This window comes from Harmonia axyridis, chromosome 6, assembly GCF_914767665.1.
Source record: "Harmonia axyridis chromosome 6, icHarAxyr1.1, whole genome shotgun sequence".
Lineage (NCBI taxonomy): Eukaryota > Metazoa > Arthropoda > Insecta > Coleoptera > Coccinellidae > Harmonia > Harmonia axyridis.
Window position 1 is genome coordinate 36,817,290 of NC_059506.1, and position 24,424 is coordinate 36,841,713.

The 24,424-nt window shown below is 36.8% G+C and overlaps 2 protein-coding genes across 2 annotated transcripts; one reads left to right on the forward strand and one right to left on the reverse strand.

The window, feature by feature from the left end:
• Positions 1–8,088: 8,088 nt before the first annotated feature.
• On the forward strand, positions 8,089–21,411 carry LOC123682638 (MOXD1 homolog 1). The gene is made up of 10 exons (XM_045621379.1): positions 8,089–8,356; positions 9,302–9,785; positions 16,770–16,925; positions 17,049–17,222; positions 17,284–17,572; positions 17,665–17,927; positions 19,148–19,264; positions 19,807–20,108; positions 20,493–20,823; positions 21,204–21,411. The coding sequence occupies exons 2-10, from the start codon at positions 9,336–9,338 to the stop codon at positions 21,378–21,380; spliced, it is 2,259 nt and encodes a 752-aa protein (XP_045477335.1). The 5' UTR covers positions 8,089–8,356; positions 9,302–9,335; the 3' UTR covers positions 21,381–21,411.
• A 264-nt stretch (positions 21,412–21,675) lies between these two features.
• On the reverse strand, positions 21,676–24,278 carry LOC123682662 (cytochrome P450 9e2-like). The gene is made up of 4 exons (XM_045621410.1): positions 23,635–24,278; positions 23,004–23,496; positions 22,130–22,838; positions 21,676–22,025 (listed from the first exon to the last, which is right to left on the reverse strand). The coding sequence occupies exons 1-4, from the start codon at positions 23,835–23,837 to the stop codon at positions 21,850–21,852; spliced, it is 1,581 nt and encodes a 526-aa protein (XP_045477366.1). The 5' UTR covers positions 23,838–24,278; the 3' UTR covers positions 21,676–21,849.
• Between the last annotated feature and the right edge of the window lie 146 nt (positions 24,279–24,424).

Here is a 24,424-nt window from a genome sequence, read left to right on the forward strand (position 1 = left end):
TTTATTATGCAAAATATTTTTGTATTGGACAGAATCAATGAGAAATTTGCTCTCGGTGAATTTGCTCGAATTTTTAATATGTTGAAGAACTCTAAATTCAACCGTTGAGATTATACAGGGTGCTAAAACTAACTTCCCTAAAATTTCAGGTTCGGGGTCCAGGTTTTTTCTTCGAAAATCATCGTGTTTAAGACCTGACGCCACCAAACAATACTAACATTTTGTCGAAACGATAGACGCTGAAACGCCTTTTAGGACAACCAGGGGTGGAGTATCGGTTACCAACAACTACGCATCCCAATTTGAAACAAGCGGATTGCAATTAAGGGCTCTTCAACGCTGGATTCTCGCTTTTCCCCGTCTCGGAAAAATTAGCCATAAATACGACATAATTTTCCGACTGGATTTTCACAATTTTCCCGGCAATTTCCAGAAATTGGATGCAGTTTTGTCGGATAATGAGAAGAGGGATTTTCAGGGGGTTGTACGGGGGATGTTCGGCAAATCTACAATCTGTAGAGCTGAAGAAGGCGTAAAAATAAAAAAATAGAAAGAAAAATCACTGAAAAGTTGACATTTTTCAATGGGAGGTTTCCGAGCAGCTGCTATGTTCATTGTTAATGGAAAAATTGATGAAACAATAGTTTTTATGAACAAAAATACTTTGCAAAGAAAGTAAAGGCTTAATGAATGATATTCAGACTCTGCTTTACAACAATGGTTAAAAGGTAAGTACAAAACATGGACTCATTAAGAAGTAATCGCTGAAACTGAGGCCTAGTTAGAAGCGAAAGACAAATCGTACTACAAAAATTATATCGAAAAGTTGTAAGATCGCCATAATCGCTGTATCGCCCTCGAAGGCAACTATGTTGAATTATAAAATCGAATTTTGCCAAAAAAAACGTGTTTTACTATGGTAGACCGGGAAATTTTCAATTGGTCTGTTAGAAGGATAAATACAAAAGTTATTTCCACAATTTTCTAGGCATGTTGTGGGAAGCATCGGCTTTGATAATTGCTTCTTGAGTTTAAACAAAAAAAATCCAATTAGAGTGAGTTTAATTGAAACCTAGAATTGGAATTATTTCATAGATATAGATAATGAGGTGCTTTGTATAAATTAAGTCAAATTTCCCAATTATATAGGACCAAAAAGCTCGAACTCAATTAATATACCTGTTGAGTTAACAGTTTCCTGTCAATAACGATCATACAAGGTGTTCCACCATAAGGTTTATAAATCTATGGACTCTCCTTCTCCAAAATTATGAAAAAGAGACGGTTTTAAGGATGAGATTTTAAGGTGGAAAGTTGTCATGAATTGAGTGAATGATATTTCGAAAATAATTTTTATTTTTAAGAAAAACATTGGCGTACAGAAGGATATCAAGAAATAGTCATTTATACTCTTAGAACATTTGCCAAATTTACATATCCATGAATTCGTAACATTCAAACTTATGTTTCTTCAAAATTACCTTGGCGTATCCTTCATTCAAACGAATTTTTTCTTTCTAGAATCACGCAATCGTGAAATTTCTCATTTTCTCCTGTTTTTCCGCGTATATCCTAAGGCTGCGTTTGGTCATGAATCATAATATGTAGATCGCTCTGGACGTTGAAATTTATGCAGCAAACCTTGAAGAGCGGGTACAAAATAATCTGGACTCTTTGTATTCTTTCCAACTACGATTACCAGTTGAGAATGAATGAATGAAAGGGATATGGACGTATTGCTGGTAGTTGGGCGTAGGTCGTTTGGTCCAAGGGCTTGAAGAGTGGAGAAAATACATGTCGAGTTGATTCATAATTATTAGGTATGTATGAATCCCAAAATAGGAGTAAACTACTATATCAGAAATTATCGATAAAGGGTCCACACAATACAAAATATGTGTACGTTATATCATAACAGCAATGAATTTAATCGATTGAACAATTGAAATATTCAGAGTATTGATAGTGCTTGGAAATTAATTTAATGTACATTAGTTTAAGAGAGCAAAATCAATAGGTAGGTACTCAAAATATTTGTGAAGTGTAATCCATTTCCTTACGTCGATTAGGTACATAAGAAATTATATTGAGATATTGAACATTTCGTGAGTTATGTCTTTGTCTTGGTTTTCTAGGTATCACATTCTGAAAATTCTTTCGAAAAGTCTACAAGCAAATTTTGCATATATACCTACCTTCAGAATTCTATCGAATTTCTGTCAAAATAAGAGTATTAAAGTTCGATCAAATTACAATTTTTCCAATAAGAATGTTATAATTTAAAATGGGTATAGTGGCATCACTGTGAACTATTAGTTGACAATTCGTATGTCATATGTGTTCACAGGGATATGCCATTAACTCATGGAAGCATACATGCTTCAATAACGTTAAAATATTGTCTAATTGTTATATCGATATCAGTGCTTATTTGTGACCACTGAGAGAAATTATAGGTTGTAAAGTGAAATTCTCAAAAAATGTTTTTTAAATATTGCCGAGGCTGTCAACTCTCCTTCAGGCAAGATACGGACTTGAAACCTCAACATGTTTTAGATCACAGCACGATTAATAAAAAACGTTTTCATTCGAGGGGGCTATGATCAATATTTCAGGAAATATAACGATTATTGTGTAGAAATTAATTTTACTATTTTTCTGAAAAGCTTCTTGTAATTTCGAACCCACAAAATTCTTGGGAAATATCCTGGATTTTCATCAAATTTCGCAATATTTTCCATTCATTGGATCTTAAATCGTCCCAATCCGAACTGAGCGTTTACAATAAAAACAAATCGAATAAATAATCGACAAACCCAACAAAAAATTTTCCAATTGAATACCCCCATTCCTTTGAGTCGGAAAAACCCAACCATCTGACATAGTGAATTTTTCGTCTGCATGATCTCTCTCCGGAAAAAAAATTGAAGGATGATCGCGTCTTTTCAACACCGCCATTATAGCCACTTTTTATCGGGTATATCACTTTCCCTTCCTATAACGTCTTGCATTTGACAAAATAGGGTGGAAAAATTAATGTTCCTCCATAATTCAAGACCCGATAGAAACGTCAACCCTCATAATCTTATTTGCGATAAAAAGAAAGGGTTCAGCAGTCTTGAATTTTTCAAGTTATTTACTCAATCGATCTTACGGTTATTGTTCCGGGTATTCAATCAATAAAATTTAGTTTATTCTGATGTTTGAATTGCTTCCTGAAGAAATGCACAAACATAAAAACTGATTAATTTATCGATTATCTGCCAGTTGAAGGTGTCTTCCATCTCTTCAATTGATTTTAATTAAATGCTACTCAAACTAGGAGCTCTAACAACTTTTTCGTATTTCAATATTTTCAAATTTTGAGGCAACAGAATCAACAAAAAGTAATAAGAGTATTGCCATTATAACCATTTCAAAATGTATCATGCCCATTGCAAATCCCTTTACATGCAATAATTAACTTAATTAGCATCTGAACCCTTTAATGTAAATCAAAACTGATACATAATAATTACATCAATATAAGGTGTAGTAAACAAGGTTTAAATTGCCATGTTAGAATGATCCAACTTAGGTCAAATATGCAATGTTTTTTCGATAACTTGATGCCATTTTGAAGGTAAAATCAATATGCCTCTCTTATAACGGATGTTTTTTATACTTATGTATATAACTTTAAGTTGGCATTACTGTTCAAGATGGCGACCGATATAACAGCTGTCAAGTGATTTATTCTCAGTTTGGTTTGGCAATTCGTCATGAATAGACTCACGCCTGAATAACGCTTGCAAATAGTGCAATTTTATTTCGAAAATAATGGTTCTGTGCGGAATACGTATCGCATACTTCTGGTTGAATGGCTACGTCAACAAACAAAACTGCCGCATTTGGAGTGAAGCTAATCCTCAACTGTATGTCGAAACACCGTTACATCCAGAAAAACTGACTGTTTGGTGCGCTTTATGGGCTGGTGGAATCATTGGTACGTACTTCTTCAAAAACGATGATGGCCAGAACATTACAGTCAATGGTGATCGGTATAGAGCCATGATTACTAACTTTTTCATTCCTGAATTGAACAACCATGATGTCCAGGAGCTGTGGTTCCAACAACACGGCGTAACATGTCACACAGCTCGTGCCACAATCGATTTATTGAAAGACACGTTTGGTGACTGCCTAATTTCACGTTTTGGACCTGTGAATTGGCCTCCAAGATCTTGTGATGTAACACCGCTAGACTACTTTCTGTGGGGCTATGTAAAGTCATTGGTCTATGTGGATAAGCCACAAACCCTTGACCATTTGGAAGACAACATTCGCCGTGTTATTGCCGATATACGGCCACAAATGTTGGAAAAAGTCATCGAAAATTGGACGTCCAGATTGGACTACATCCGAGCCAGCCGTGGCGGTCATATGCCAGAAATCATTTTTAAAATGTAATGCCACAAGATTATCTTGCGGATAAATAAAATTCATGTCAATCGAATAATCCATCGTTGTTTTATTGCAATTTAAAGTTCTATAGCTCTAAAAAAAACACCCCTTATAAGTAATAATTTAGAATTTAAGTCACATTAATTTACCTCATTACTCAAAAATTGAACCAAATTCATAATAACCCAGGTCTAACAGTCATCCTCTTGTAATTTCAGTTTAAGTCTCAAACGCTTATTGAGCTCTAGAGATCATCATTTAATTAGAACGTTAATTCTAAGCTAGAATAGCCTCCAAAGCATCCCTAATTGTCGAAACTGGCAACACCCCTGTTTCGCAATTATTCCAGTAAGATTTCTCTGACAGTAAATCTCGTTTTATCGACGACCTTTATTCAATTTCCTCGTCTTGTAGCCAGAATGTAAACTACGAGGATCTTGTTGCTGAACACGGCCGAGGAACATCAGAACTACTCGATTTATGGGCCAAATTACCCTTTACATTCTCCTCGAACTTATTGCTTCCTATGAGAACCGCAGCTTTCACAGCAGACCTGCCGGATGAAGCTATCGCAACCCGAAAGTTTCTGTTGTTTTGGGCTCGAATTAATGAAAAGGGCCCAGTGCCCATTTTAATGGATATGTAATGGGTCTTTGCTGTTGTGTTTCCTGCGCATTTTGCAGAAAACGATCTTTTATTACGGGTTGAAATGTGATAGGGAGGTTTGAACCGAGTGCGCTCGTTTGGGAAAAAGTTTGAACGAGAAACGATAGAAGTTTTTCGCATTCCAGTGTTTGGGAATGATGAATGCAATATTTGAAACAATGAATAATATAGGAATTGTAACGGGTGTTTTTTTTCGAGGTATATAACTTTAAGTTGGCATTACTGTTCAAGATGGCGACCGATTTAACAGCTGTCGAGTGATTTATTCTCAGTTTGGTTTGGCAATTCATAATGAATAGACTCACGCTTAAACAACGCTTGCAAATAGTGCAATTTTATTTCGAAAATAATTGTTCTGTGCGGAATACGTATCGCGCACTACGTCCATTTTATTTTGTTTAGCGATGAAGCGCACTTCTGGTTGAATGGCTACGTCAACAAACAAAATTGCCGCATTTGGAGTGAAGCTAATCCTCAAGTGAATGTCGAAACACCGTTACATCCAGAAAAACTGACTGTTTGGTGCGCTTTCATGTTTTAGACCTGTGAATTGGCCTCTAAGATCTTGTGATTTAACACCGCTAGACTACTTTCTGTGGGGCTATGTAAAGTCATTGGTCTATGTGGATAAGCCACAAACCTTTGACCATTTGGAAGACAACATTCGCCGTGTTATTGCCGATATACGGCCACAAATGTTGGAAAAAGTCATCGAAAATTGGATGTCCAGATTGGACTACATCCGAGCCAACCGTGGCGGTCATATGCCAGAAATCATATTCAAAATGTAATGCCACAAGATTATCTTGCGGATAAATAAAATTCATGTCAATCGAATAATCCATCGTTGTTTTATTGCAATTTAGAGTTCTATAGCTCTAAAAAAACACCCTTTATAAGTAATAATTTAGAATTGGAGTCACATTAATTTACCTCATTACTCAAAAATTGAACCAAATTCATAATTACCCAGGTCTAACAGTGATCCCCTTGTAATTTCAGTTTAAGTCTCAAACGCTCATTGAGCTCTAGAGATCATCATTTAATTAGAACGTTGATTCTAAGCTAGAATAGCCTCCAAAGCATCCCTAATTGTCGAAACTGGCAACACCCCTGTTTCGCAATTATTCCAGTAAGATTTCTCTGACAGTAAATCTCGTTTTATCGACGACCTTTAATCAATTTCCTCGTCTTGTAGCCAGAATGTAAACTACGAGGATCTTGTTGCTGAACACGGCCGAGGAACATCAGAACTACTCGATTTATGGGCCAAATTACCCTTTACATTCTCCTCGAACTTATTGCTTCCTATGAAACCGCAGCTTTCACAGCAGACCTGCCGGATGAAGCTATCGCAACCCGAAAGTTTCTGTTGTTTTGGGCTCGAATTAATGAAAAGGGCCCAGTGTCCATTTTAATGGATATGTAATGGGTCTTTGCTGTTGTGTTTCCTGCGCATTTTGCAGAAAACGATCTTTTACTACGGGTTGAAATGTGATAGGGAGGTTTGAACCGAGTGCGCTCGTTTGGGAAAAAGTTTTCACGATAGAAGTTTTTCGCATTCCAGTGTTCAGGAATGATGAATGCAATATTTGAAACAATGAATAATATAGGAATTGTAACGGGTGTTTTTTTTCGAGGTATATAACTTTAAGTTGGCATTACTGTTCAAGATGGCGACAGATTTAACAGCTGTCAAGTGATTTATTCTCAGTTTGGTTTGGCAATTCAACATGAATAGACTCACGCCTGAACAACTCTTTTGCAAATAGTGCAATTTCATTTCGAAAATAATGGTTCTGTGCGGAATGCGTATCGCGCACTGCGTCCATTTTATTTTGTTTAGCGATGAAGCGCATTTCTGGTTGAATGGCTACGTAAACAAACAAAACTACCGCATTTGAAGTGAAGCTAATCCTCAAGTGTATGTCGAAACACCATTACATCCGAAAAACTGACTGTTTGGTGCGCTTTATGGGCTGGTGGAACCATTGGTCCGTACTTCTTCAAAAACGATGATGGCCAGAACGTTACAGTCAATGGTGATCGGTATAGAGCCATGATTACTAACTTTTTCATTCGTGAATTGAACAACCATGATGTCCAGGAGCTGTGGTTCCAACAAGACGGCGCAACATGTCACACAGCTCGTGCCACAATGGATTTATTGAAAGACACGTTTGGTGACCGCCTAATTTCACGTTTTGGACCTGTAAATTGGCCTCCAAGATCTTGTGATTTAACACCGCTAGACTACTTTCTGTGGGGCTATGTAAAGTCATTGGTCTATGCGGATATGCCACAAACCCTTGACCATTTGGAAGACAACATTCGCCGTGTTATTGCCGATATACGGCCACAAATGTTGGAAAAAGTCATCGAAAATTGGACGTCTAGATTGGACTACATCCGAGCCAGCCGTGGCGGTCATATGCCAGAAATCATATTTAAAATGTAATGCCACAAGATTTTCTTGCGGATAAATAAAATTCATGTCAATCGAATAATCCATCGTCGTTTTATTGCAATTTAAAGTTCTATAGCTCTAAAAAAATTTTTGTGTAGAAATTCAATTTTTACGGTTTTTTTTTCAAATTTCGAAATCTTATTTACATTATCTGCGGGTTCTACGAAGAATCGATAAGTAATATTAGAATTTATGATCCTTAATTAACCGAATTTCGAAATTGCCCGAAAATTAAGTAATTTTTTTGGCAGGCACCGAAAATACCAAATATTAAATTCACTTCACTTAAGAACCACTTCTCGTCTGGTGCTTCAAACATGAATTTGGCGATTTGCTCAGTAGTTAACACTTTTAGACTTCCTCTGATGTCATTTTTAATAAATATTTCCCCCAAAAATACAACTAACAAATCAACAACGAAACCGCTTCAAAACTCACGTGGTGCAAACGAGGTGTTCCCCATGGGTAGGTAATACAGCCACCGTTGTGGAGCCCTCATTGGCACACCGGTACGCCGGCAGTTGTTTCTCTCAAGAAGCTCAACACACCGGTGTTCAGAGCGAGCAAGGTCCGCCATCATATACACACAGGATGTGAAGGATGTAGTACCATGTGTTTTGATACCCAGCCACTTCCTTCCTCACGGTTTTAACGTACCAGAAGGTACCACCGGTGTAGTCGGTGAAAATTTTACGTATACGTCGTTTGTTATTCCTTACGTTGGGATTTTTCAGTGAAATTTTGTAGTTTTCGTGAGAATTTTTGGATTTCTGAGTGGAGGTAAGTTTTCGAATTATTTTTTTTTATTTTACTAATTTTTTTTTTAATTCAACACAATTTCATCGATATTTTAAGGTAAATTGTGTTATTGTACTTCTATAGTCTTTATTTCTTTTGTATTTTCCATTGCACAGTTTTTTTTATTGTCATAGGTGTTATTTTATAACAATTTTCATATTTTTCACGTTTATGCTTTTTATTTACTCTTCTAAATGTGGATATATCGTATAATTTGTCTGAACCCCTTCATAAATGATAGATTATTTTAATTGTTTAGTTTTTCTTCAAATCTTTCTCAATTGTCCTCATTTCTTTGGTCAATTAATGTATTCAATTCTTGTTTTTATATGTTATGAATTCAGTAATTTATATTATTCCCTCAATTCTATCGAATAAATATTGTATATCCCTTCTATGTTTTGACCCTTATTAGTATTTTCTTATTCTTTTTGTATGTTTTAGAAGAAACTAAACTTTTATACCAATTCATTTTATATTATCCACGAAAAATAAATAATACTTGGAAGTTCCATTATCCTCTTTTTTATCTTGTTTCTATATGTTCCTCCAATTGTACTTTAGGATAATCTCGACTTTTTCTTGAGCGAAAAAAAAATTCTATAAGATTATACAGGATATTTCAAAATAAGATACTTACCTTCAAGGGTGTGAATCTTCAGGTGCTATTGAGTAGAAGTTTAGGCGTTCTGGATACAAGTTTATATGAACATCTCTTCTTAAATTCACTAGAGGATTCACACTCTCAAGGATCAGCATCTCATTACTTTAATCCTGAAGAAAAGTATCCCCATTTTTATTCCGTGACACAGCATGTATTCCAGCAATTGTGGTATTGCAAAAGCTGACTCAGCGCGTTGAATCACCCCTAAATATAATCATGACAAGACTCCTTCGTACCGCATAACAAACATTTATTTTCCCCAGGTTACATGTCTGGAAGTAAGAGACAGACATCAAGATGAGAGTCCAACTTTTGGTCGCCTCCTATTTGTTCATCCTCACACCTTACAGCCATGGTGATCTCGTGGACGAATACGTGGAACACGTAGGAAAAGTGAACAGACAAAAAATTGGCGATTCCAGGTTCTCTAGTAGGTTTTCGAGGAATGGTTATAGTGACTTAGATTTAGACTCGGAAAAACGGGTTAATTTAAGAAAAAGTGTGAATAGTAGACGTAAGAGACATGTGTTCAACGCGGAGTTAGATCAGTGGACTCATTCGGAGGTTTTGGACAAAGATGGCGCTGTGGTTTTGAGGTGGCAGCCTAGGCATCAGGAGATACTGTTTAGGGTTGAAGCAAGAACTAGTGGGTATATTGGGATTGGTTTCAGCCCTAATGGAGGTATGGAAGATGCTGATATTGTCATTGGATGGGTGGATGACAGAAATGGACGAGCATATCTACATGTAAGTGAATCTGATTTATGTTCTCAATTTTTTAGAACGCAATCAAGGAAGTTTTCAATATCGAACGGCTTGACTTCCTGAGTTAACATACATTTTACATTCTTATAACAAATCCCTCAATAAGTCCTGGTGTCTGCATCATAAAGTTATTCTCGATTAAACATGTCAGCTTACGAGTCAAATTATTGTCATTTGCGGGAGGTTTAAATATTCTGCTTTCATATGAATAAATCTGTGGCTGAGGCTCATCGAATGCTCTCAAATAACTATGGATTGGCCGCTATTAGTGAACGTGCCGAGAGTGGTTTCAACGCTTCTAGAACGGTGATTTAGACGTCGAAGACTTGCATGACGGTGGAAGAGAGAAGGTTTTCGAAGATGCAGAATTGGAGGACTTGTGTCAAATGCAACAAGAATTGGCAGGATTGGGAGGGACGCAACAAGCCATTTTAAAATGTCTGAAAGTCATGGGAATGATTCAGAAACAAGGAAATTGGGTGCCGTACGTGTTGAAGCTGAGATATGTTGAACATCGTTTGTTTGCTTGTGAGTAGCTGCTTACAAGGCACAGACGAAAGGGATTTCTGCATCGCATTGTGACTGAAGACCAAAATGGGTTCATTACGATAATCTTAAGCGCAATCATAGGTATATCCCGGCCATGCCTCCACGTCGATGGCCAAACCGAATATTTACGGTTCCAAGATCATGCTCAGTATTTGGTGGGACCAGCTCGGCGTAGTGTATTATTACTTGTTGAAACCGACTGAAACAATCACAGGCGATCGTTATCAAATGCAATTAATGCGTTTGAGCCAAGCATTGAAAGACAAACGGCCGCAATACAACGAGAGACATGATAAAATAGTGATTTTACAGCATGACAATGCTCGACCCCATGTTGCGAAAGGGGTCAAGATTTACTTGGAAACGTTGAAATGGGAAGTCCTACCCCACCTTCCATATTCTCCAGACGTTCCTCTTTCATACTATCAACATTTTTTCACAATAAAGCCTCGAAATTAGGAAAAAAACGCCGGAAGCAAAGTTGAAAGGCTATGTAAATAACAAAAATAATATTCTGAAAAATGATCTTAAGTTGGATAAGCATTAGATTGTATGTGTTTTAGCTGTGAAAACATCTCTTAATACATGCCGTTTTTACTATGCCAAACATGGCAACCATGACGCTTCGAAACCATAAGCAAACCTTCCACATATCGAAGGTCATAGAAAGCAACCTGGGGGCAGTTCAAGGTCACAATGCGAAACCATGCCAATTTTCGGCTCGATGGTTCCAGCAGCGGTTGGTTGAACGAGTTGATACCAGAGAACATACTAACGAGGTGCCTAATTAAAGGAGAGGCCCCGTGCCACGATTTAATCTCGGCTAAAGACCTCTTAAGCGAGGCGTATTACAACGTTTCGACGTCTTCTCCGGTGGTTCACCTGCACAATTCCAAGCAGTACAGAAGTCGGCTTATCACGCAAACTTAAAAGGAAATTGTTTTCCATGCACGCATCCGGAGAACGGTTATGCTTAGTTGGCCATGAGGCAAGCCAAGTGTGACCAAAACATCCATTCTAGATATTCACAGAAATAGCTGAAAGAACGATATTAAACGGCTGTAATGGAAGACCCCTGTGTGGTTTAGAAAAGTTGTACGTGGTGTGTACACTGCGGTATGCCACTTTTAAGATGATTGCGATTGTTGTTTGTTTATAAGGGAGTTTCCCACACTAGGTGCTACCTGTAGATGGAGGTATTGGTGATAGTACTTTTTGGGACAGGTTGATAAAATGAATCGGTGATTGTATGGGAAGTTTATACCTTTCTATTGATTGATTTTGTTACGTAGAATCAAGAAAAACTTGCAGTTGAGCGATTAGTCTATTATTTCAAACATTGATGGTTTTAAACTGAAATTTTCAAAAAAAATTGATAATATTCTCGAGGCTTTCAACTCTTCTTGAGGCAAGATGCGGACTTGAAACCTCAATATGTTTCAGATAACAGCTGGATCTATAAAAAACAATTTCATTTGAGGGGGCTATGTTGAATATTTCAGAAGATATAACGATTATTGTGTAGAGCTTCAAATTTTACTGATTTTTTCCAAATTTTGAGTTCTAATTTGCATCAACCAAGAAGAATTGGTGAGCTATGTTAAAATAGACGATTCCTATTCATCCGAATTCTGCACTTGACGGAATATCAAAAAAATTTATTGTAACAGGTGTTCCACAAGAGTCGTGTATAGGTCTAATTTTTTGCAGTTAGTGTTCATTTTACAATTTTAGTGTCAACTTTTTGAGGTTGTTCCGCTTAGACAATGCAATTTTCAACATTTATCTTCGTCTTGAGGCATAAAATCGAAAAGAACTTTCTGAGTTATATCCAAATAATGTATACATCAGTCTTTTTCCGATCTTACCTTCAAACTTCGGAAATATTGCATTATTTGAACACCCTTCAAAGTATACGAATGTACTTATCCCTATTCAGATGTAAATTTCTTTGCCTTGAATTTTTCACGCTCGAAACTTATCAACATCTTCCTTGCTAATCTGAATTTGAATTTTAAATCTGGAATACACAATTTTTTTGCTGCAGTCTTAATGTAGATGGGAATTTTTTGTATTTGAAGTTATTTGTCGAAGAACAAAGTCGTTATTTGGTATCATATATTCAACCTTTACTTTGAAAGCTGGAATTATTTAGATGTACAATATTGGTCCCCAACATCAATCTCAATAAAACAATTTAGCAAATTCTAGACTTTGTCGAAACGTTTTTGTTTCCAGGATTCAACAGCATAACCTACTGAATACAATTGATGAAAGAAATGTCAAAAAATAATTCAGTATTGCCATTATAACCATTTCAAATGGCGTATAATTCCTGATGGGAATCCTTAACTAGTATCTGAAGGGTGTTTTTTAGAGCTAAAGAACTTTAAATTGCAATAAAACAACGATGGATTATTCGATTGGCATGAATTTTATTTATCCGCAAGATAATCTTGTGGCATTACATTTTAAATATGATTTCTAGCATGTGACCGCCACGGCTGGCTCGGATGTAGTCCAATCTGGACGTCCAATTTTCGATTACTTTTTCCAACATTTGTGGCCGTATATCGGCAATAACACGGCGAATGTTGTCTTCCAAATGGTCAAGGGTTTGTGGCTTATCCGCATAGACCAATGACTTTACATAGCCCCACAGAAAGTAGTCTAGCGGTGTTAAATCACAAGATCTTGGAAGCCAATTCACAGGACCAAAACGTGAAATTAGGCGGTCACCAAACGTGTCTTTCAATAAATCGATTGTGGCACGAGCTGTGTGACATGTTGCACCGTCTTGTTGGAACCACAGCTCCTGGACATCATGGTTGTTCAATTCAGGAATGAAAAAGTTAGTAATCATGGCTCTATACCGATCACCATTGACTAGACGTTCTGGCCATCATCGTTTTTTAAGAAGTACGGACCAATGATTCCACCAGCCCATAAAGCGCACCAAACAGTCAGTTTTTCTGGATGTGACGGTGTTTCGACATATACTTGAGGATTAGCTTCACTCCAAATGCGGCAGTTTGTTTGTTGACGTAGCCATTCAACCAGAAGTGCGCTTCATCGCTAAACAAAATAAAATGGACGTAGTGCGCGATACGTATTCCGCACAGAACCATTATTTTTGAAATGAAATTGCACTATTTGCAAGCGTTGTTCAGGCATGAGTCTATTCATGGTGAATTGCCAAACCAAACTGAGAATAAATCACTTGACAGCTGTTAAATTGGTTTCCATCTTAAACAGAAATGCCAACTTAAAGTTATATAGAAAAAAAAACACCCTATAGTATCTACTACAAAATGCCCTTCAATGATTGTTAGAAACTTCAAGATCTCTTTAATGATAATAATTCACCTGGAATAATTTAATCTAAAGTTGAATTTGAATGCCTTTTTCCTGAACTAACCATTCAACTCGATCCTAATTGTCCTCAAATAATAACCTTCGAAAAGACCAAACGATCAAGCAAACCGTTCCAAAATGAACAGGACATCCTGTACATTATAAATGCCCACAAAAATTCAAGTGTCACTGGATCTACAGGAAATTCCTGAGGTGTAAAGGATCCTTCATTCATTCTCGAAGACCGGTTCCTGTCTCATTAGAATTATTAAAAATAGACCTGCCATAAAGTCTTTTCACTTCGGGACCGGAAACCGAAACCGGAAGTCATATTGTTCATTCACGTTTTTTTTTCACGAGAGTGAAAAACTTAGCATGAGTGCATGGTGGAGTGGTAATTATCGCAAGAGCAAGAGATAAGGTTCGTTATTTATGTACAGGAAATGCGATTCGGTTTGAAGGTGGTGACGCAAGAAGAAAAAAAAAAGGTAATGGGTTGTGGGGTGGAATTTCCTAGTTAATCGATGAAGAAGGCTCGTGTTATTGCTCTTTCTTGTTGTTATAAAAGGACAATTGGAAAGTCCCCGGTCTACCATATTAAAACACATTTTTTTGGCAAAATTCGATTTTATTATTCAACATAGTTGCCTTCGAGGGCGATACAGCGGTTATAGCGATCTTCCAGCTTTTCGATACCATTTTTGTAGTACGATTTGTCTTTCGCTTCAAAATAGACCTCAGTTTCGGCGATTACTTCTTCATTGGCGCTAAATTTCTTTCCAGCGAGCATTCTTTCGAGGTCTGAGAACAGGAAAAAGTCGCTGGGGGTCAGATCTGGCGGATACGGTGGATGCAGAAGCAATTCGAAGCCCAATTCATGCTAGTTTGCCATTGTTTTCATTGATTTGTTACATGGCTCATTGTCTTGATGAAACAGCACAGTTTTTTTTCAAATGGGGTCGTTTTTTACGATTTCATTCTTTAAACGATCCAATAACGCTAAATAATAATCGCTGTTGATGGTCTGGCCCCTTTGGAGGTAATCAATGAATATTATACCTTGCGCATCCCAAAATACCGATGTCATAACCTCGCCAGCTGACTGTTGTGTTTTTCCTCGTTTTGGATTCGGTTCATCGTGTGCAGTCCACTCAGCTGACTGTTGATTGGACTCCGGACTGAAATGATGGAGCCATGTTTCATCCATTGTCATATATCGACGCAAAAATTCAGGTTTATTGCACTTAAACCGCTTCAAATATTGCTCAGAATCATTAACACGTAGTTGCTTTCGATCGATTGTGAGCTCGCGCGGCACCCATTTTTCACACTGCTTTCTCATGTACAAATATTCGTGAATGATATGATGTACACGTTCAGATGATATCTTCATTATGCCTGCTATCTCGATCAACTTCACTTTACGGTCATTCAAAATTATTTTGTGAACACTTTTCATGTTTTCGTCGGTGACAGCCTCTTTTGGGCGTCCACTGCGTTCGCCGTCTTTGGTGCTCATTTCACGTTTAAACTTAGCATAGCAATCAATGATGGTTGATTTTCTTGGTGCAAATCCCGGAAACACTTCATCAAGCCAAGATTTGGCTTCAGCTATATTTTTTCCCTTCAAAAAGCAATATTTTATCAGCACACAAAATTCTTTTTTTTCTTCTTTTTTTTCTTTCCATCTCTTTAAAACCCTTAAAAGATTACTCAAAATCCGGTGTTATATGGTTTGTGGAATTTCTAATCCCCAAGATCTATCAGGACTCAACAAACTTGGGTTTTCGTCAGCACTAGAGGCTACACCAGCAATATTCTCAGTTGTTCTTGAGCGACGCACAAGGTTTTGATTCTTCACATCACTAACTTATCCCCAGAGACTGCAAATTTTCACCATGTTTCAATTTCAATGCATTGTTTAGCCATACATAGTTCCATTTTTGGTAATGTCGTAGTTTCAACTTTTCGAATATCAAAAGATGACAGCACCAACAGTTAAAGCAGCCAGAGATATAGGACTTTTCAAAATAAATACTCTTTGGAATTCATCAACTCAATCACATCTCTTTATTGATCTAATGTAACATAATTTTCTAGTCTTTGATATGACAACACTCCTACACATCATGTATCATACAACAATCACACAACTCCTGCAAATCCAAACGGTCTGAAAGTTTTTTCGTGTATTTCCTAATACACGAAAAAACTTTCAGTGGTAAATGTAAACTTTCAGAGTAATGTAGGAACATTACTCTATAATATATCAGCCCAACTTTAAACGTACACTCTGCACCTTGCCCTCTAACGGAATTTCAAATAACCCATGAATCCCATGAAAATTATTCCCATCACACTTACGGGACCTCAAATTCTGTATACGGATCTTAATTCTCCGAAGGGCGCTGACAGAATGCTAATGACTTGAAGTTAGACGAGAGCAAATCGACTGGATTCAAGTTTGAATGAAAAAACCACGCTTCTGTCATCTTCCCATGAATAATTCACCAGTATTGACAAATAGAGATTTTATCGAGAAATCAAATCCACTTTCGAATGCGAAATGTCAATAGGAAGATTTTTAGAGGCTTGAAACGACACTTGTTGACTCTGCCTTTCCACACCGAAGGCAAGAATTGAATATTGTTAGAAATTTGGAGTGTCTGGAATACTTAAACTCAAAGTGTGAGTTGGCTGAGATGTAACTAAAGTTGCAACTTTTCTTCTAGCTCCATACTGAACACTAATTTCCGAGATCATTCATTCTCGCGAAATTATTTCGGAACCTACACTGACCCTTGAAGGAATCCATTAACGATCAATTTATGATTCACTAGTATTGATTAACTATCGTCATTTAAGCCAAATATTCTGCCGGAATCGATTCCAATTTACACAAAATTCTAACTGAATTCTTATCGCAGATTTTCTCATATCTTAAGCCCCTCCATTTCAACCCCAAAAGACTCATCACCCCCAATCTCCTGTATCTTATTGAGTAAAACCACCATTATCTCAAACAGTGTCAAAAGCACACCTTAATTATACGCCATTTTACAGGATTGCCACGGTGTTCCAAAAGGACAAGGGTCATCTCCGATCAGAGACGAAGTGGACAACTACACCCTCGAAAAAGGGATGCAGAATGGGACTCACACAGTCCTGGAATTTCGCAGAGCGTTAGACACTTGTGACATACATGATTATGTGTTGAACGTAAGTGAAAAGTTGGAATAAGATTTTATATTGAAAGGACTTTCTTTTGGAAATATTTTCCAACAGCCTCTTTATGTTGCTGTATGACGTTAACATCTTTTTAATCAATTGGTGTGCTTTCAGGGTGATACAGTACGTGTTATCTGGGCTATGAGAGATACAGACCCACAGTTTGAAGGAGATATGGTGTACCATGGGGAATCTAGAGGTACCCAAAGTCTTCATTTGCTAGGACCATCACCAGTGAAACGTGCAGAAAGTAGAAACATCAAAAACTGGGACATAACACTTGAAAACGTGAGTTGAAATAATCTCAGTTAGCTTAGAAACATCAAGAGAATATCTGATCTTCTTTCAGTTCGAGGTTAAACCAAATATGAACACCATCTACTGGTGCAAAGTGTTCAAAGCACCCCAGTTGGACAGCAAACATCACATCATAGGATACGAACCGCTGATTGGACCAAACCACTCGAATTTCGTACACCACATGATAGTCCATGAGTGTCAGTTGGGACCAAATGGTAACAACCAGAGATGGGAGGCTTTTGCTCAACAGAGTGGTCAACTATGCTATGGCCAACAGATGCCACTGGAGTGGGATAAATGTTTAACGCCTTTGGTAGCTTGGGCCATCGGTGCTAAAGGTGAGTTGAATTATGAGATAACAACAAGGTAGAAAGACTCCGCTGCCAAATCGACCCTCCGGTCAGTAAACTGATGGTTATTTTTGTTTTAGGGGAGAATTTTCCACCAGCTGTAGGAATACCGATAGGTCAGCAGAGAAACTCTTACTACATGTTGGAGATTCACTATGACAACCCCAAGATGAAGAAAGCCAGGGATACGTCAGGGTTAAGGCTCCATTACACCAGCGAATTGAGACCTAATGACGGTGGAATTCTTATTGCTGGAGTGGCTTTGTCAAACCTTCATTTCATTCCTCCAAAGCAGAGAGAGTACAAGACAGCTGGCTATTGCAGTACTGATTGTACCAAAGAGGTGAGTCTTGAGTCTAGATCAGAATACTGGATTAGCATCTTTTGTGGTCTGAGTTTGAGCAGTGGCTTTCATGTAACTTTTAGATCCTTTATTATCAAAAATTCTTCAACTGTGGATATGTCATGAAGTGTGATAGGGATTTTTCCAGAAATATTGAACCAAATGAATCCAATATCTCCCTGAAGGGATGTTGTTTTTGTTGACGTTTCCCTCCGTAGGATGAGACTCGATAAAGATGTTATTCATCAAGAATTACGGCGAAACAATGAACGATATCAGTGTCAAACTCGATACTCTAATCAATCATCCCAAAATGATGGCATTTATTAACCTTGTCTTTCCCAGTGAGATGGAGTTTCATAAAGATATTTATGGAAGGTTCACGCTCATTGTTTCAAACCCCTCTTTTGATAAATTTGCAGTGGACGAAACGCTTTCACAAATGAATTGGGTAGCTTGATGACCTACATCAATATTCCCCCAGACGGGAAAATGATTTTACGTCCTGAATACCACTCGGAGAAAATAGGGTCGGGTATTTTTCACTAGCAGATGCTACTGGAGCGAACTTTTCAATTAAATTTTTCTAGTCTTGACGCAAGTGTCATTGAATAAATCACCGATTTTCCAACATAAAATATTGAAAAAAAAATGGCTATCAGGATTTTTTTCAAATAGGTCAGTTCATTATTTTCTAAATGCTGAAACCTTCAGCATCATTTGGCACGGTCCAAAAATTCATCAAGGGCGTCGAAAATATGGAATAAAAAAGGATTAACGACCGAAATTATTATGTAAAGAGGAGGTTAACAAGATTTTTCAACCCTGGTCAGTTCATTATATTTATAATGCTCAGTTCTTCAAGTATTTCAACAATTACACTCAATTAGTGGGGTTAGAATCGTTTTATTGGCGGGAAACACGAATTCATTTTTTTACTTCATCAACTTTGGCATGAAACCACGTTATTTGAAAGCAAATTTTAATAGAGAGATTAAAATTATTGGAGCGTGTTTTTATGTCATCAATTCTACATATCCTCAAATTAAAATAGAAAGCATTGTTGTTCCAAATATTTCTGTATATCGTAGGTAATTTCTGATGTTCATCAAGCATTTCCATAGTTTTTGAAACATGTTATTATTTGTGAATGTCCTGTAATTATAATCTATCTCTTTTCACCATCTAGAAACCCAAACTGATTCCCGATTCTTTTGCAGGTTTTTCCCAAAGAAGGTGTGAACGTGGTCTCGGTAATGCTGCATTCCCACTTAGCCGGTAGGAAGTTAAAGTTACGCCACATCAGAGCAGGAAAGGAACTACCACCATTAGCTCAGGTAAGCCTCGATAATTGGATTTTAGTTAACCGATCGGTTTGCATCAACACTAAATTGCATTGCTTGCCTAATTTGTGGAGGTAAAGTTCATGATTCGCCTGCGAAACTAATCAATGTTGCATTGAAACTTCGCTTCGGTGCTCAAGACTTGCTAGATATGTTCATTCGTTCAAGAATTACCCGATGAAAAGCTCGAAAAATTCATTTGGAGGCAAAAAAACTCATTACAATGTAGCGATAAAAAGTCGCGAAGTTTGAAGTAAAAATATCCATCAGCGACATCTGTTGGGTTACGCCCAAAACTTCCATACTGATTTCTAGACTGAATAACAGTCATTAGACGTATTGTCAACGGTTAGGAGACTTGGTAGATGAGTTTGGCATTAAAACAGCCAATTGGAGCATGAATGAATGAGCACTAGAAAACTCCTGACTTCTCATCAATGCTTTCAATGCTAAATCTCAACCCGATCGGATATTTTCAGAAAAAAGCTTTATAGGAGTCGAAATTCAAACTGTATATTCTTCTCTTCACCCTCTAGGACAACCACTACGACTTCAACTACCAGCAATCAAGGTCCCTCTTCCAAAACACTGTTATACTGCCAGGTGATGGTCTCATCACAGAATGTGCTTACTCAACAGTGGATAGGACACAACCAACACTCGGTGGCTACTCCACCAAAGAAGAGATGTGCCTGGCTTTTATCCTCCACTACCCCAGGACAGAACTAGCTGGATGCTACTCAATGCCTCCAATTCAGTACTTTTTCCAAAACCTCGGAGTAAGAGAGTTCTATGGCAAGAACATGACAGAAATAGAGACTTTATTCCTTCAAGGAGGGTAAGTTCACTAGTTTGTTGAAACAACGGGGGGGTGTTCCTCAAGGTTCTGTTTGTGGTCTCATTATTTCCGAATTTTGAGTCTCAATTAGTTTATCTAACGTTCCTATCGTGGAAGATGCCAAATTTTCAGTGTTAATTCAATATTCATTATAACTATCTGAAAACACTGTATTTAAATGTTGATTTAGCGCACTGGAAGTGAGCTTTTTCCGTGCACTAGTACCTTTAGCTGGAGTACCCAAATTGTACCATAAATATTTCAACAATCTGTGGTTTTCAGGTAGATACAATGAGAAATATCGTTCATCACATTATCGAACTTACACGGAAAAAGCCTATTTTTTCCTCCTAAAGAAATATTCTATTTTCATTTTTTTTTCAGTAATGATACTCCCCAATCACCTGTCACGACATCTAGTCCTCTCTTTGGCTACAGTCCTGGTGACGAAATGTCACCAGAAGCTAACAGAAGAGCAGTAGTGGCCCTACAAAATGCCAGAGACTACAGTATAGACCTGCACAGTCAGCAGAGTAGAAATTTGTTCGACGAACTTATCATCAAAGAACCTCTAGAGTTCCAGAACAAAAGTTTCACCACCCATCTGCAGAATATTCCCTACAACGAACCTCTTCTGACCAAGAAAATGGAGGAATACTTCTATACAGGGTTGCACTTGACTTTCTGCAGAAAAAAGGATGATTCTCTCGCAATTGTAAGTATCATAAAATGAAATTAAGAACGCTACTAATTCCACCAAGCAGTAAATAAAACACTCTTAGATTTCGTTATCCAAAAAGTATGCAAAACAAATAAGCGAAAAAAACTAACAAAACTCGAATAATACAAATATTTACATCATAATGTCTAAAAGTCAGGAACAAACATGGGATCTCAATACGGAAATGAAGAAAACGTCAGAATATCCTATTCCTTCCCTTCCTTCAATCGGGAAACAAATTTCCTCAAGGAAAATTCATAACTTTCCGTCAAACGCTATCAAATATTGATTTCGGCTATGCCTCTAGAGTATTGTAGAAGATAATCATTCTGGACCCTTCTGGATTTATTCAACGATTATATTTTTTTTTTCAGAGAGAAAGCATCGAAAAATTCCCCAATTTCTCTGCGTACGTCAGCAGAGAATCCCAAAGTCAGTGTAGTTACAGAAACAGGAAGACTGTCTTAACTACAGATTCATCTTCAGGCTTCAAACCAAATATTACTTTAGGATTTTTATTTATTGTATGTAGTGTTATAATTTATTTTTAGTTGTTAAATAAAATGTGAAAATTGTAAATAATTACTTGTTTTATTTCTTCATCTATTGGTGTGATCAGTTAGGTAAACTTTTTTTTGAATTTCTCTATATAAAATCTCGAAACGTTCATGAAACCTGCTTTTTTTCTTCATCAATTAACGTTTTTCATAATCGGAGCCCAGCTCTTAATTGGTAAAAGATCTCCTTTATTCTTGTACAAAAAAAACTTCCCATTTGTTCAATATAAATTTTCATCAAATTCAACCTTTGTAAATATCCCATAATAAATATTCATTATAAAATTTACTCTGTATTTTTATTTATTAAATTTTTCATATAAATATGCAATTAATATTTGAATTATTAATTGGCATTAGATAAATAGTAAAAAAAAAATTGTGTGATGAGAATTATCAACTAAATTTGATTCAATTATATTCATTTCTTTCTCATTCCAATGTCAAAACCATTTACATTTTCTCATAGACTAGTATTCTTCCTTTTTTTGAGTGCCAACGTGATACCTCCATCAATGGCAAAGGGAATTGTATTGAGCTTCTTAAAAGGTATATTAGTTTTCTTTGTGATTTGCATTTCGAACTTACTCAAAATATTTGCCAGTATACATTTGATCTCTAACAGAGCAAATCTAGAACCTGAAAAGTATAATAACCATAACAGGTATAATCAACGTGTAAGTAAAGGGTGGTGTTCCACAAGGACCAAATTTTGGAACCTAATTTTTCATTTGAAGACTCACCAACGCAATTCCTGGGTCCAATACCAAATGGTGCGAAAGATTGTGGCACAATATTCTCTCCATCACTGAATCTTTCAGGAATAAAAGCATCAGGATTTTCAAAGTACCTTTCATCATAATGGGTACCAATGATAGGTATTACTACCAGGGAACCCTTCGAAACTTTCAACGGAACCTCCAGTTCTTCTTCTGGCTCTATGACGTAATCCTTAGTACAAATTCTTAACTGTAAAAAAGCCGTTGGCCACTTTCTAAGAGCCTCAGATACAACCTGATCTAAATACTTCATCTTCGTGATCATTTCGTAAGTAATGATGTCCGAAGAAGCCAAATGCTCATCTATTTCTTCAATAAGTTTCTGTTGAATTCTCGGATTCAAGGCCAATTCATAAGAAAGACAACTTAGGAGTGAAGAAGAAGCTTCAAACCCTGCCAGGAAGAAAATGATGGCTTGGGCTACTATAATTTCATCTGTTATCTCCAGCGATGAGTCTACCTGAAGATCTGTGCTCTCCCTGACAGTTGCAAAACCTGTTTCTTCAGCTTGAGGTGTGTTTTCTCGTTTTAATTTTCCTTTCTTGGCTTCTACCAATAGTTGAATGAGATCTGGTCTGGTTATTTTACCTTCTTCTCTGGATCTAATGGTGGCTGATATCATATTCTTGAAGTATTGTGTGATTTGCGTTGGAAAAATGTTCACTTTCAAATACTGTAAAGTGTAGAAAAGTCAGCAATAATGCAAATAATTGAGGTGCACGTTTGATATAAGAACTTAGCGATATCTGGTTAATTTGAAGTAGTTTCATGGAAGAAATACATGTAAGCTTGTTGTGTAAGAATTATTGAAACAAATTAGATAGGAAGAAGCACTTACTTTGAGCAATTTCGGAAATAACATAGATATTAAGATCCAGGCAACATTGAAAGGCGTTGTCTGGGTTATAACCTTCCCAGCAAGAAACATATCATTCTTAGGGTCTTTCAGCGAATCAATTTGGACTCCAAAGGAACAGGAGGCTATGACATCGTTGGTAAACTTGGAGTACATCTCCTTCATCTCCACTTCGATCTCGTCTTGGTTCATACTGTTATAGTATACAACGAATTTTTTAGCCTCCTCGGCTATCAAGACATACATAGCTTTCATCTTTGCTGTTGTGAATACGGGACTGATGGTGGATCTCAGAGCTTTCCACTTTTTTCCTTTAGCTACCAGTAAGTTGTTCCTGAAGATGGGATCAGAGGATGCGTTTAGGATGTCTAATCGGTTTGTGAAGTGTTCAAAGTCTTTGATGAGTATCTTCTTGATAAGATCGAGGTCCCTAATGAAGAGGGCAGGCATCACAGACATGTAGCTTCCATAATATCTACAATAAGTTAGAATGTAGTGAAACATGGCGAAATGAGTCCTCAATTTCATTCAAGTTTGGTTTTCGTTGTCTTGAGTTGTTCTAAGAGAAGTGCTGGTAACCAAATCAAATGGATGAAAATACTAGTCAACCTACCTTTTCCCAGCAAATTTATTATGATCGCTTATCACCAAGTCGAAGTAAGGTTTGTCCTTCATTATCATTCTCTTCAGTACGGTCAGAAGGCTAACATGAGGAACTCCTCTTATTTTCCAATAGTAATAAGCTGGTACCAATGTAGTCAGAAGATGGCCTATTATGATCAATATTAGTAAGATAACCAGAAGCAGCAACATCATCTAAAGGCCTGTTAAAATATTGTATAGCAGGTTTCAATAGTAGATCTTCTCGAAGAATGGTTGATTCTTATGAGATTTCAAGTGCTCTTGAAATTTTTCGACACCCATATTTATAAAAAATAAAGAATGGAAAACTAATTACATATATATATTTCTTACGATAGAAATTCTCAATTGTTGACCTTCGTAAACAATGTACGGTACAAGTTTTAAATAAAGAAGTTTTGAATCGTCGAAAGAAAATGAATATATTATCCTCCCTCCTGAAAGTTTCACTGATCGATGAATTTAATTCATTTGAAATAAAGTTGACAATGGAACAAAATAGCTAAAAGCAAATTTATCTGGGGACACAGAATTGAAGGAGATTTATCCTTAGAATATAGAAGGAACTGAAGGTAAACATTTGTGCTCGAATTTTAATCAATAAATGTAACGTATTCATTTTTTTTTCAAAATGAAAATGATAAATGAAAAGTTTCACTACCAAGTTTTCCATGTAATTTTTTGTGAGTATTAATATTTCGTTATCAAATCTTTTGTTATTATCAAATTTTGGGGTATTATCCTACTTAGAAAACAACAGA